The sequence below is a fragment of the Podarcis tiliguerta genome (genome assembly GCF_965153285.1).
Source record: "Podarcis tiliguerta genome assembly, chromosome: 10".
NCBI lineage: Eukaryota > Metazoa > Chordata > Lepidosauria > Squamata > Lacertidae > Podarcis > Podarcis tiliguerta.
In genome coordinates this window covers 44,482,780-44,494,889 of record NC_139543.1, presented here as the reverse complement: position 1 = coordinate 44,494,889, position 12,110 = coordinate 44,482,780, and the positions used below count along the sequence as shown (strand labels likewise).

The 12,110-nt window shown below is 41.4% G+C and overlaps 1 protein-coding gene across 7 annotated transcripts in view; it reads left to right on the top strand.

Annotated features, from left to right (window-relative positions):
• CACNA1I (calcium voltage-gated channel subunit alpha1 I) overlaps positions 1 to 12,110 on the top strand; it is a 354,183-nt gene that overhangs the window by 329,076 nt on the left and 12,997 nt on the right. For 5 of the 7 annotated variants that reach the window (XM_083400406.1, XM_083400407.1, XM_083400408.1 and 2 more), the window contains 4 exons: positions 4,497 to 4,575; positions 5,729 to 5,850; positions 7,464 to 7,784; positions 8,368 to 8,514. In XM_083400406.1, coding sequence (XP_083256532.1) covers positions 4,497 to 4,575; positions 5,729 to 5,850; positions 7,464 to 7,784; positions 8,368 to 8,514 — 669 coding nt within the window. The remainder of the gene's footprint in view (positions 1 to 4,496; positions 4,576 to 5,728; positions 5,851 to 7,463; positions 7,785 to 8,367; positions 8,515 to 12,110) is intronic. The other 2 variants (XM_083400411.1, XM_083400410.1) reach the window with 1 other exon arrangement.

The following is a 12,110-nucleotide window of genomic DNA, read 5'->3' as shown; positions in this document are numbered from 1 at the left end:
AGCTCTTTATCCCCTTAGATACTTTTATCCCTTTTAGCCTCATTGAACACAGTGCTTTTACACAGTGTTAAATGATCTTACTCCTATTTTCCTTTTCCTTCTTTCTTTCTTTCTTTCTTTCTTTTGTTTCTTTTTTTGTTTATCTCACTATGCCCTTGGCTAGATGTACTCTGTATTAACAATGCATGCTTTTGGTGCTCAAAGTAAATAATGCAAAAATGCAGAATTGTATTTATTTTGGCATCATTCATTCTGATTTCACTATTCTCAGAACTGGAAATATTTTGGCAGTGAGTGGTGTGTCAAAAGACACTGCCTATGGCCATTTTTGTTTTCAGGACCTTTGGCAATATCTACCACCACATTGTCAGACATTGTTCTTCAACCATAAGGGCTGAAAACCAGATTTTGAAAAATGATATTACTGGGGCCAAAATAGACCCTTCATGTTACATCCCCTGGACATCCCATTTGCAATAGGGAAGGCCATGTCCAATATTCAGAGAGGCAAACAAGACTGAGAGAACTAGCAAGGCAAGGAGGTCTTAGCCCTTTTCCTACCTCAGAAAGATGCTTCAGGCTGCTTCCTTCTCGTCTTCTCCATGGGAGTTTAAGTGTGGCATAACACACTCTCAAATTGACGGCAAGGGACACTTCAGTCCTTTACTTCCATTTCCTTTAGCTTATGTATGGAGTGAGAAGGTCTAGGTCTGGTCAGTGCTCCATGTATGGGAGGCCAGTTTGGAACCTCATGTACCCTGCCTTGAGTTTCATGATGGGAAAAGGCAAGACATAACATGTAATAAATAAATAAATAGTCATCAAGGGTGGATGGGATCTGTGACTGTTTTGAAGGCCAGCTAGGAAGCTGCTGGGGAGCTAGAATGGTTCCCCAGGTTGCCAACTATGCATCTCACATGGCTAGACTATAGACCTTGCTCCTATAGGAGGCAGTATCTGCCACCAACTTAAATGCATGAGAGAGAGAAGGTTGTTGATGGCTACTTGCCATGATGGCTATGCTCTGCCTCCATAGTTAGAGGCAGCAATGAATACCTGTTGCAAGAAACCACAGGAAGGCCAAGTGCTGTTGTGCTCAGGTCCTGCTTAGGGGTTTTCCACAGGCATCTGGTTGGCCACCGCAAGAACAGGATGTTGAATTAGACGGGCCATTGGCCTGATCCGGCAGGCTCATCTTACATTCTCATGTTCTTAATCTACAAAAAGCACAAAACCTCCTCTCCTCTTTGAACTCAAGTGCCAGAGGATGTTAAGAATGTTTAAACACTATGAGCAGTGGTTCCGTTTTTTTAATATATAAATAATTCCTTTCTTATTTCTCTTTTAATTTTTTTCATGTAACTGTAAAGTGGGAGCATCAAATAAAAACAATGTGCTTGGGGTTGTTGTTGAAAGACTAAAAATGGGCCTGACTAACTCTGGCTCTCACTCTTCCTTCTCCATTTTCCATTCTCCTGTCGAATGCCTGATCGTTTATCAAGTCTCCTGTCCCATGAGAAATAATGCCTCCTCCATCTTTGCATGTAGTGAAATGTCACCTGAAAGGCAGCAGCTGGATAAGGGGATTTGCATGACTTGCAAAAGGCAGCTGCTCAAGAGAAATACTCAGTATTGATGTTTCCACTGCCCACCACTCGATTCCCATGGGTATCAAGCCAGGAGCAAACTGACAGAATTCCACTTGATGGATAAGTGGCTTGGGAAACAGGGATTACACATACACTTTGGTTCTTAGGAGATAATTGCCAAAGAATGAATAATGGCATCCAAGAGGGCTTACCGAAGCAGCTATCTTCTATCTTGTCTATAAAAAAATATGAACATGTGTTTGCCTTTTGGTTGGTTATTTAATTATCTCTTTGTGTGAATGAGGTGAGCCTGAAACTTTATCTCGAATTGTTACACATGAGACTTGTGCGTGATATCACATTCTTGCCTCCAGTGCACTGCTATCTGATGCAACTTGTAACACTTTTTTAATTGTACTCCGGATTACAACTCTACAATTCTGTGGAATTCTTGCCTTCTGTTTGCTGCTCTGTCTGCGCAAACAAGAATCCCTTGTTTTCTTACACTGAGAACACATACCCACTTTTTATCATTTACAAATGAGGGAGTTATGCTACAGAGGCTATGCGTTTTAGATGTTCAGAGGGCAGCATCACCCTCCCCCAAGAGTACAGCCTTCAGGAGGAAAGGGCTCATCAGTGGCGTTTTAAACCCCACTTATGTGAAACTATTGCTCTTCATAAAAATACTGAAGTTTCCACATTGTGAGGTGGGGGGGGTTCAAAATCAGATATATTTATTTTTTACTATATATAACATTTTGCAGTAATCTATCATTGAAATTATTAGGACATAGATGAGTGTGGCCAAGTCTCTGTCATCAAGGAGGGGATGCAACCAGCTTAATCAGTTAAAGGCATTCCTAACCACTGCCACCACTTGGGCACCCATGAGAGCACCAGGCAGTAGATTTACTTTTTCCAGGTGAGTGCAACACTATCCAGAACAGGCACACATACTCCCTGTGTTTGGGTCCCTTGGACTGCCTGCCATCACCGTCCTATCTTTTCAGGATTCAACTTCAGTTTGTTCATCTGCATCCAGATAATAACTGCATCCAAGTTAGGACTCTTGACTGCTGGCATTAAGTTTGGTGTTAACCAGGGGCCATCAGCACTCCAGTGGCACTGCACTCCAGAATGATTAATGTTCTCTGCCTGTGGCTGCATATAGATGTTTAAAAGCATTGGGGACAAGGTGGTACCTTACAGCATTCCAGGCTGAAGCAGTAGCATCCACCCAAGGCTGCCCTCTGCACCTGCCTTCTCAGGCAGGATGAGAATCATCACAAAACAGTGTCTTCAGGTTATCTGCATCTGAAGGCATGTTTCCCTATCTGAAGAACTTGTGCTGGGTTGTTCTTCAAGCACTGGCAAAGCCTAGAAAGCACAATACTTCATTATTTCTTTAGAAGGCAGCTTCATTTAATAATGTTGCATGATGGAGGCTGCAAAGATTAAGCCATAGTTTAAGCCATAGTGTATTGGGGGTTTCACTTGAGGCAGTAATAAAATTTTCAGCACTTAAGTGATTGGGTTGAGTTTCCATATTCTGCACATTGACTCTTCAGGGGACAACCAAATTATCCATAACATTATTATTCTCAAAGATCTATGAACTCTGGCAGAACAAGTACTTCAAAATTAAATCCTTTCCATCCTGATCACCTTTTGCTTTATGTCTTTCCTTTTTCCTCCTCTTGTTTTTCAGACACAATCTTAGCAAACCATGTAGTAGTCAACCTTCCATGCTGTGAGCTAGGTGTACTACAGAAGTGTGGAATTGAAGTGCCTGATTTTGGCTGGCGAAGGGGTGGGCAGATAGAGAGTCTCCACTTATTGGGCATTTGCTGCCCAGCCTGGCCACGGCGTGATCTCATTCCCCCCCCTCTCCTGTCTGGCCATGGGGAAATGCTCAGCACCTCACCAGGTTGCATCCTTAGCTGTTCAGGTACTCCATTAAAGGGGTCCGGGAATGGATGTTTTTGTCCAATAGTCCACATGGGGGCTAATGGACCATAGCACCCTTCCTAGTGGTGGCCATGGCAGGATTGTAACACCTGGTGCATGTCAGGGGATGACCCTCTGGTTAGGTTCAGCACTCCCCCCCCCCCTTAACAACCAGCAGACTCACTGCTTGATACCAGATACATACCCAATGCCTTGGCATAAGCATACTTGCAATAAAGGTTGCAGACTATTTCAACCCAATATCAATGTTGTGTTTGTTATTTTATGGTTGGCCCCTCACTAGGCTACTGACATCATGTGCCTGGGTATGCAATTGTGGTGCTCTCTGCTCCCTGCATCATACCTTGTTTGGAGGAACTGTTTATGCTCCCGGTTTAGGAGGAGCAACCCAGGAATCCAGCCCTTCAGTCACACCTTCTGAGTCAAGTTCAGTTTAGGGAGAACAAGTAGAAGATAGGTGTGCTTTCTTGAAGCTCTCTGTTGACATTTCAACTTCCAGTTCAGACTGTCCACTTCTGGTTCAGACTATACATTTCCAAAGTGTTTTTAGTATACACCACAATTGAAATTGCCGCCTCCTTTTCTCATGTTGAATCTGGTAGCATTTTTCAGACTCTCTAATTTGTTGCTGCATATTTGTTAAGCCACCTTTGGGGTTCTACTATGAGATGTCGGATCTGGCCATAATAATACATGTCTTAGATACATCCCAGTTGGACTACTGTAACACACTCTACTTGGGGCTGCCATCATCCCTCCAATAAATTGAATAGATTATCTGAATCATTTGTAAGAAGCACAAATGCAGAGGTGTGTGTATGTGTATGTTTTCTCCCATGCTACTCTAATAGGGATTGAGGTCTCAGCTTGGTGACACTTGTATCATACGCATTAGTTTGGCTTGACTTTGGTTTGTATGTTTGATTTTTTTCTTAGGTGGGGAATCTTGGACTGCTCTTCATGCTCCTTTTTTTCATCTATGCTGCTCTAGGAGTGGAGCTCTTTGGGAAACTCAGTAAGTTTCTAGCACAGAGGTGGGTTACAAGATGCATGGAAGATTCCCATCATGCATTAGGGTTATTTTTTCCACAGCAATTAACAGAATTTCTGAGTATCTCCAAGAATCTATCATGACAGGGAATTTCTCTTGCATGGTTTGTTACCCGCAGTTAGTCTATTTCAAAGATGGGTGGCCGTTGCTTTCCATACAGTTACCCCAGTGAATTGTTTAAAAAAAATAGTACCTGGGTATGCCCACTTGGGGTGATCAAGGACTATCTCAGCCCAACTCGACTGAAGCCCAGCTGTGCCCAAATTGACCCAATCTGTTTTAGGATTTGGACTTTGGCTGAATCCAGGGAACAGCCCTACATTCATATACAGAAAATGAGCTTGTATGCATTATTCTGTTATTTAAGAAGAAATTATAGATGATTCCTGTGTGTACAGGAATCATCTATATTCTTCTTAAATAACAGAATAATGCATACAAGCTCATTTTCTTGGAGACATGACCTCTGATCCCAAAATGATGGATTGATAGATATTATTTTTATATTTAACCACCTGCCATATACTGTGACCAGTCCTTTTGGAATTATTGGGTTGAAGCATGGAGTTCCTCAAAATTTAAGTTCTTGAGGATGTAACACTTGAACAACCATTAGATGAAGTTGTATCTGTTATCACTAAGTGAATTAGAAATTCAGTCATTTACTTTGTCACTCTCACTGGCTCTAACATCTGGCTCCAATACATTTGCTGACTGAAGCTTATGCATCCTAATAGGCCATCAGTTTTAATGAGCAATGCAAACACAGCATTTTTGCACAGTAGCATCCAGAAGTAATGTAGGAATATAGTTTGGATCTTCCAAATGTAATAATGGAAGTCAGACATTTGGAAAGTAGCTTGACATAAAATATTGCAAGAACAAGATTTGTGTGTGTATGCATGTGTGCGTCCTGATAAATATGGGAACTCATCAGATTTTTGTCATTTTGGCCATTCCAGCTTGTTGGCCAGTAACAGTATGCAAGAGCTATTTTTATGTGGACTTGGATATAAAGTTACAATTAATATTACAAAGAACTGCTTTTTCATCTCTTGCCTTTCACTGGAATATAGCCAATGGTTCACTTTTTCTCCTATAAATCACTTCTTTCCAGTTTGCAACGATGAGAACCCCTGTGAGGGTATGAGCCGTCATGCCACCTTTGAGAACTTTGGGATGGCCTTCCTCACACTTTTCCAGGTCTCCACTGGTGATAACTGGAATGGAATCATGAAGGTAACTTGGGCCATTGTTAGAAATATATCTTTGGTCCCAATGAATTACATCCTGAAATGGAAACAGACCGGCACTTATTAGAAGTTGTGTGTGTGAAGGTAGAGAAGAGAGTAGGATTGAATAATGTTGCAAACATCTCATCTGTGGCTGGGTGTAGAAGTGTTGGTGCTTCCCGGGAGGAAGGAACCTGAACAGATCGCAGCTTGGCACATAGAGTTCACCTCAGGAAAGGTGGTGAATTTTCATAGTATTATCAGAGCTTGTGTAGAATCTGGTTTTCTGAACCAGAAGCTGACAAGAAGAAAGGAAAGAGAATTGAGAAATAGGCACAAGTCCTTCTCACCATATTACCCAAACTGCTAGTATTTTATAAAAATTGTCTGTAGCAATGCCACCTCTCCCTGTATGGAATGGGCTTCTTTCATTAAGATGTAAAAGCTAAAAAATATAAAAAGCTGGTTTTAGAGTAATGTATGAATATGAAATCAGATAAGGCCCTATGAAAGACACTCCGCCATATGCCTGCCCTAGTTTTGACCCATGTCCTTCTGCCTTGACAAGAGATAAACCAGAACTGCGGCAGTAAGGCCCATGAGTGAACTCTCCAGAGCAGGCAGGGCAAGAATCCTCCTTACCTTCGTAACCCTGCGCATAGTTTCTAGTCACTTAAACAAATAACATTCAAGGCCAAATCCCTAACTGTATAAAATTTATTTTGCAAGAGCAAACATATTAACACCAGTTAGTCTTGTGCAGAGCTTGCCTGAGGCCTGGGGCAAGAGTCTTGTTGGAATAAAGTTATAAACTCAAACAAAAAGGCAGCAGTCCCTGGCAGGGGCCCCCGGGGCAAGGGTACCTGGCTGCCCCCAACCCTCTGCATGGGCCTGACAGCAGTGTTCCTGTTTATATGTACTGAAATAAATAAGCCTTTCTCCAGCTGCCCCCACCAATTGAACTGCAGTTGTTGACTACTGTGGAAAGGGCCTTTTCAGTTGTGGCACCCTGGTTATGGAATGGCCACTCCAGAGATGCTCGCCTGGTGCCTTGTTTATGTTCTTTTCAGTGCCAGGTGAAAACATTCTTATCTCCCTGGGTTTTTTAGATCTTTGTACTTTTAATCCACTGAATCTTAGATCTGCCTTTAGTGATGCTTTACACGTTCTGGTGTTTTACTTGCTACCACTGACTTTTTTTGTTTTTTTATTGATGACTGATGCCATTGCCATTTAATGTTTTATCGTAAGCACTCTAGAAAACTGTGTCATTGGGTGGCATAGAAATCATGTAAGTAGATAGACAGACGGACAGCCCATTAGGAGTAAACTGGAACTGGCATTTCATTGGCTTGCTAGAAAAGGCCAGCCCACTCGACCGATTTCCTGTGATTCCAGGAAACTTTGGAATTAGAGAAGAGAGGAGAGTTCTGTGTCCAGAAGCTGCCATCTTGCCATCTTTGTCTGTATACTTTGTCTGAGAGAGCAACCACATTTGCATTCATTACTTCAGCCTTTTCTCTCTTCTTTCTCTCTGTATGTGTATGTGTTGTGGGGTTTCTGTTTGGTTTTCTTTGAGGGTGTTTTCTTCCTCATTTGTGGCCTAACGTGTTCCTCAAGGACACACTGCGTGAATGCACTCATGACGACCGGAGCTGTCTCAGCAACCTGCAGTTCATCTCGCCACTCTACTTTGTCAGCTTCGTGCTCACCGCCCAGTTTGTCCTCATCAATGTAGTAGTAGCTGTGCTTATGAAACACCTGGACGACAGCAACAAGGAAGCACAAGAGGATGCAGAAATGGATGCTGAGATTGAGCTGGAGATGGCCCACGGGCTCTGCTCCCGTAACTGTGGTTCACCGAGTGCTGGACACGATGGAGGAGGTGGGAGATTGGATCCTGGAGGACAGCTGTGCATGGCATGTTACTCTCCTGCACAGGTAGGTGGCGGTGTTTGGTTGTTGTTGTTGTGTTGCTTAATTGCAAGACTTTGGCACATTGATGTGGGTAGGAGAAGGGCAGCTTAGGTGGTTGCAGAACCTGATGGTGGAAAAAGGTGTGTCTATAACTATATGGCCGGCTGGCATTCAGTTCTAGGATGGGTGTTTGGACGAATTGGCAGTCGCATGGAGCCAGAACTTGGAACAGCAAAGGGTGCTCTGTAGAACTGAGACCAGAGTTCTTTGAGGAGTTCAAACTGGATTGAGAAGGGATTTAAGTGTGTGTGTGTGGAGGTGTGTTAGCAAAGCACAAGGGGTACTGCAGGGCAAGGTTGAGGAACACTTGCAGCCTTGGACATGAAGCTTCTGTGGTGCCTCTCTACACATGGCCAGTTAGTCATATGAGCCCCTCCCTTTTACATCATCAAGCAGGGCCACATTCTGCCTACTTTACTTGCATTTTGTAAGACCATACAACCTCTTTAGCCTTCTGGATATACTCACGCAGAAGAACACTGAAACAAACAAAAACTTGGAATTCTTAAAATTATTTCTCCCATCCTCCCCCTTTCTTGTCCCCTAGGAGAACTTATGGCTGGACAGTGTCTCTTTAATTATTAAGGACTCCTTCGACGGGGAGTTAATGATCATCGATAACCTATCGGGCTCCGTCTTCCATCATTACTCCTCGCCGGCCATGTGCGAGAAGTGTAACCATGACAAGCAAGAGGTAACCTGCGTGCGAGGATATGGGAGGGGGACCCCCCCACACGTGCGAGAACACACCCGCACAGCCTGAGGCCTTTGAGATCTCCCTGGGATGGTCTCCTGGTGATAGGTGACTTAGACTTGAAGCTTTGAGTTTTGTTACTGAAGTGTGTTCTTGAAGTGAAGTCCTTGTCAGGAGGAAATGCATATTTGTCTCAGCAGAAGGCTGAATGAAGAGACAGCTGGACCAATGAGGCTGGCAGAAAAGTATAGGTAGATAGACAGAGCAAGGAGAAATCATGGAGGCAGAGTTCAATTTTTCACTAGGAGAAAATAGGTTGTAGACGCTGTATTGTCTCACTGTTTTCAAGGTTCAGCTATCAGTTCAACAAGGCATTTGCCTGATCAGTTTTAAGCCCAGTTCTACTCTTCAGTTTTCCATTTAAGCTGATGAGACTTAGGCATGTTGTTCAGTATTAAATATCTTCTGGTTTCTGTGGAGCAAAATTTCCAATGAAAGTGTAGTTCATAAGTAAAATCCATTTTTAAAACATGAAGATATTGGTTAATCCTCACTTTGTCTGTTCATCTTGTTGGCAAATGGCTTATTGTGGACCCTTTGGTGTATGATTAAAATTGCTGCTGGAAGACATAGAAAGAGGCTACAATGGGAGAAATAAGATTTTGACTCTAGGTGTTAGCAACTGTTGTAGGTAGCTGCTACAGAAATGGTCAGGGAGATGTCAAGAAACTCATGTCATTCTTGCAGGTACCATAACCATCCACTGTCATTTCTCTCCATTTAATTTAAATGTCTTAGTTGCATTGATTTCAAAGAGTTTGAGAAGCCTTTGACCTGTGAACAAAGATTATCAGTAGTAGTTTACTATCATATCTAAGAAGTCAGATTGGCTCCATATACTAGATATACATACTAGATTTTATATATATATTAACAACGCACTACATTTGTATCTTCTTGATCATTAGCGGCCAAAACTTTTGTTTTGTATTAAAAAGTACATTACAACAAGACCATAAAATGAATAAGTACATTACCATAAACACCATAAAATGAATAATCAAGTTTACAGAGAATCATAGAACTCAGTATCCTAGGTCTGGATTGAGTGAGCCCCTGAGACTGTAAACAAAAAATATGCATCCTTTAATTTTAGCTCCAGTAATCCATCCCCTTCAATTTGTTAGTGCACTGCTGCTGGAGTAAAAAGGGGAGAGGGGAAATCATATACATATATACAAACTTTAATGTGCCTATTCAAGACATTGATAATAACTACAGAATAGCACACAAGCCAGAGAAAACTCTGCACTCTCAAGTCCCGTAGTAATAAAATGTTTAACTGTGCATTTAGTTTGATTTCTATATAACTCAGTGTTGTTGTTGTTTTTTAACATTATTTGTTTCCTGCTAATCTCTATGTAGGGAAATGTGTGTGTACTAAAAAGTTTTACATGTATTAAGAGTGTTTTTCATAGAGAAAAGAAGCAAATGCACAGGCACCAAATCATTGTACTTGTGGCCAATGATAATGTGCACCACATTTCAGATCCATATTTCCTCCAAGGAGATCATCTTCATGTAAGAAAAGTGAAGCATAAGGGGCATTCCTTAACATTATCTGGCTTATCCCCATATATTTCCAGTCATAAATATTTGAAATCAAGTGCTGGCCTGAGTTGCACAAACAAATCAGCACTTGCCTGGGGTAGTAATATTTTTTAAATGGTGAACCATCTGAGAACCCAAAAGCCTCCTGAAACATCCAGGTATCTGTAAGCCAAATTGAATTTTAATATGACTTGTAAGGCATGTCTTGTCCTAAGCATGTTTAGGATTGTGCTATAAGTAGTCATGCTGACCTAGCAAAGTTCCTAAGTATCCCTTTAACTCTCAGCTACAATGTTTAGTCCAGTGGATGCTTCAGAATGACCCAGAAGCTTACAATTAATGAACCACATCCATTAGGTTATTTGACCCCAGTAAGGAGCTTGACGTAGTCCCAGAAACTGTGGATTAGAATTTCTGTTGCTCTGGGGCACCATCTGAAAACAAGTACAGGGGTACCTTGGGTTAAGTACTTAATTCGTTCCGGAGGTCCGTACTTAACCTGAAACTGTTCTTAACCTGAAGCACCACTTTAGCTAATGGGGCCTCCCGCTGCTGCACGATTTCTGTTCTCATCCTGAAGCAAAGTTCTTAACCCGAGGTACTATTTCTGGGTTAGCGGAGTCTGTAACCTGAAGCGTATGTAACCTGAAGCGTATGTAACCCAAGGTACCACTGTAACTGAACTAGGGAAGTCTGTGGATTGCTTCCACAAATGTACAACCCATTCCTTACATGTATTTCAACTATGCATAAAGGAAAGCGGCCTGAAAATTTCCAGGAAAGTTATGTTTTACGCTCTGGAAACAGATGTAAATCTGAGAAATACCTGGCAATATTCCTGGGACCTGCTTGGCCGTTCATACATTTTAAACCTGCGTCTGACCACTTCCACATTAGAGATGCATATCGTTCCAGCCATTCCCCTGCAAGCATTTTCAAAACATTATAAAAGTCTGATGTCAGGAATGGCTCTAAGCAAAGTTGAATGGGATCCTGATCAAGGGCAAAATAGACTGGGAAGCTCTCCTGGGCAAGACACAAATTTGAAATGACTCAGAACTCCATAAGAGCAAAGGAGCACTCTTGTGTCACTTCCATTTGTTTCAGAGTGACTGGCTGAATGGATTGTGCCCAAATCTCCCCTTTATGTTCCATAAACCACTAGACTTTGCCAGCTAAATAAGCTACATGGATGATGGTGGCCATTGCATTTTTCATGTGCTGTGGTCAAAAGGCTGGGCATCTTGTAGGATTGAAGCATGAAACCCTAATTTTTATTATTTTAAGAAGCCCTGTTTACAATAGAATATTTTAATTATGATGTTTTCTTTCCATAGAATCATACTCAAATTATGTTGCATTTTAGTCCAATACATTTTTTAGGCGATAAAAGATAATACACAGAGAGAAATAACAGAAATTATTGCAGGGTTTGTCCACCTTAAAATCAAACTGATATTTTAATTCTCAAAGCACTAAGAAATTTTTATTGTTCAAAACATATAAACATTTGGGAGTATAGCATGAAAATCCTAACTCTAGTTTTAAATAGATTCCTCCCAACAACTGTAATGTGTATAAATTGTAGTATTGAAATTATGTATTTCAGAAACTCACACTGTAAATAAATAGAAACAATATTTTTATTCCCACACCATTAAGAAAACAGATAGAAAAGCATATGGGGATGTTGCAGTAACTCTTTTATTTTTAAAATAATGTGTAAGTATTCTGTAGTCTAGGCTAGAATTTTAAAATGTAAGACATTTTCTCACCATACTAGCATCATTGCTCCTTTCATGACATTAGTCTAATTTCATTATCTGTCTCTATGAGGTTTGCATATATCTAGCAATTTGTACTGGTGGCACATAGAATCATAGACTCATTGAGTATTTAATTGGCATCACATGATCTGTCAACACATAATGGAGAATTGAAGCTCTGAGCAGAATGTTTTTTCTCTTTATGAATTTGTTAGGTGC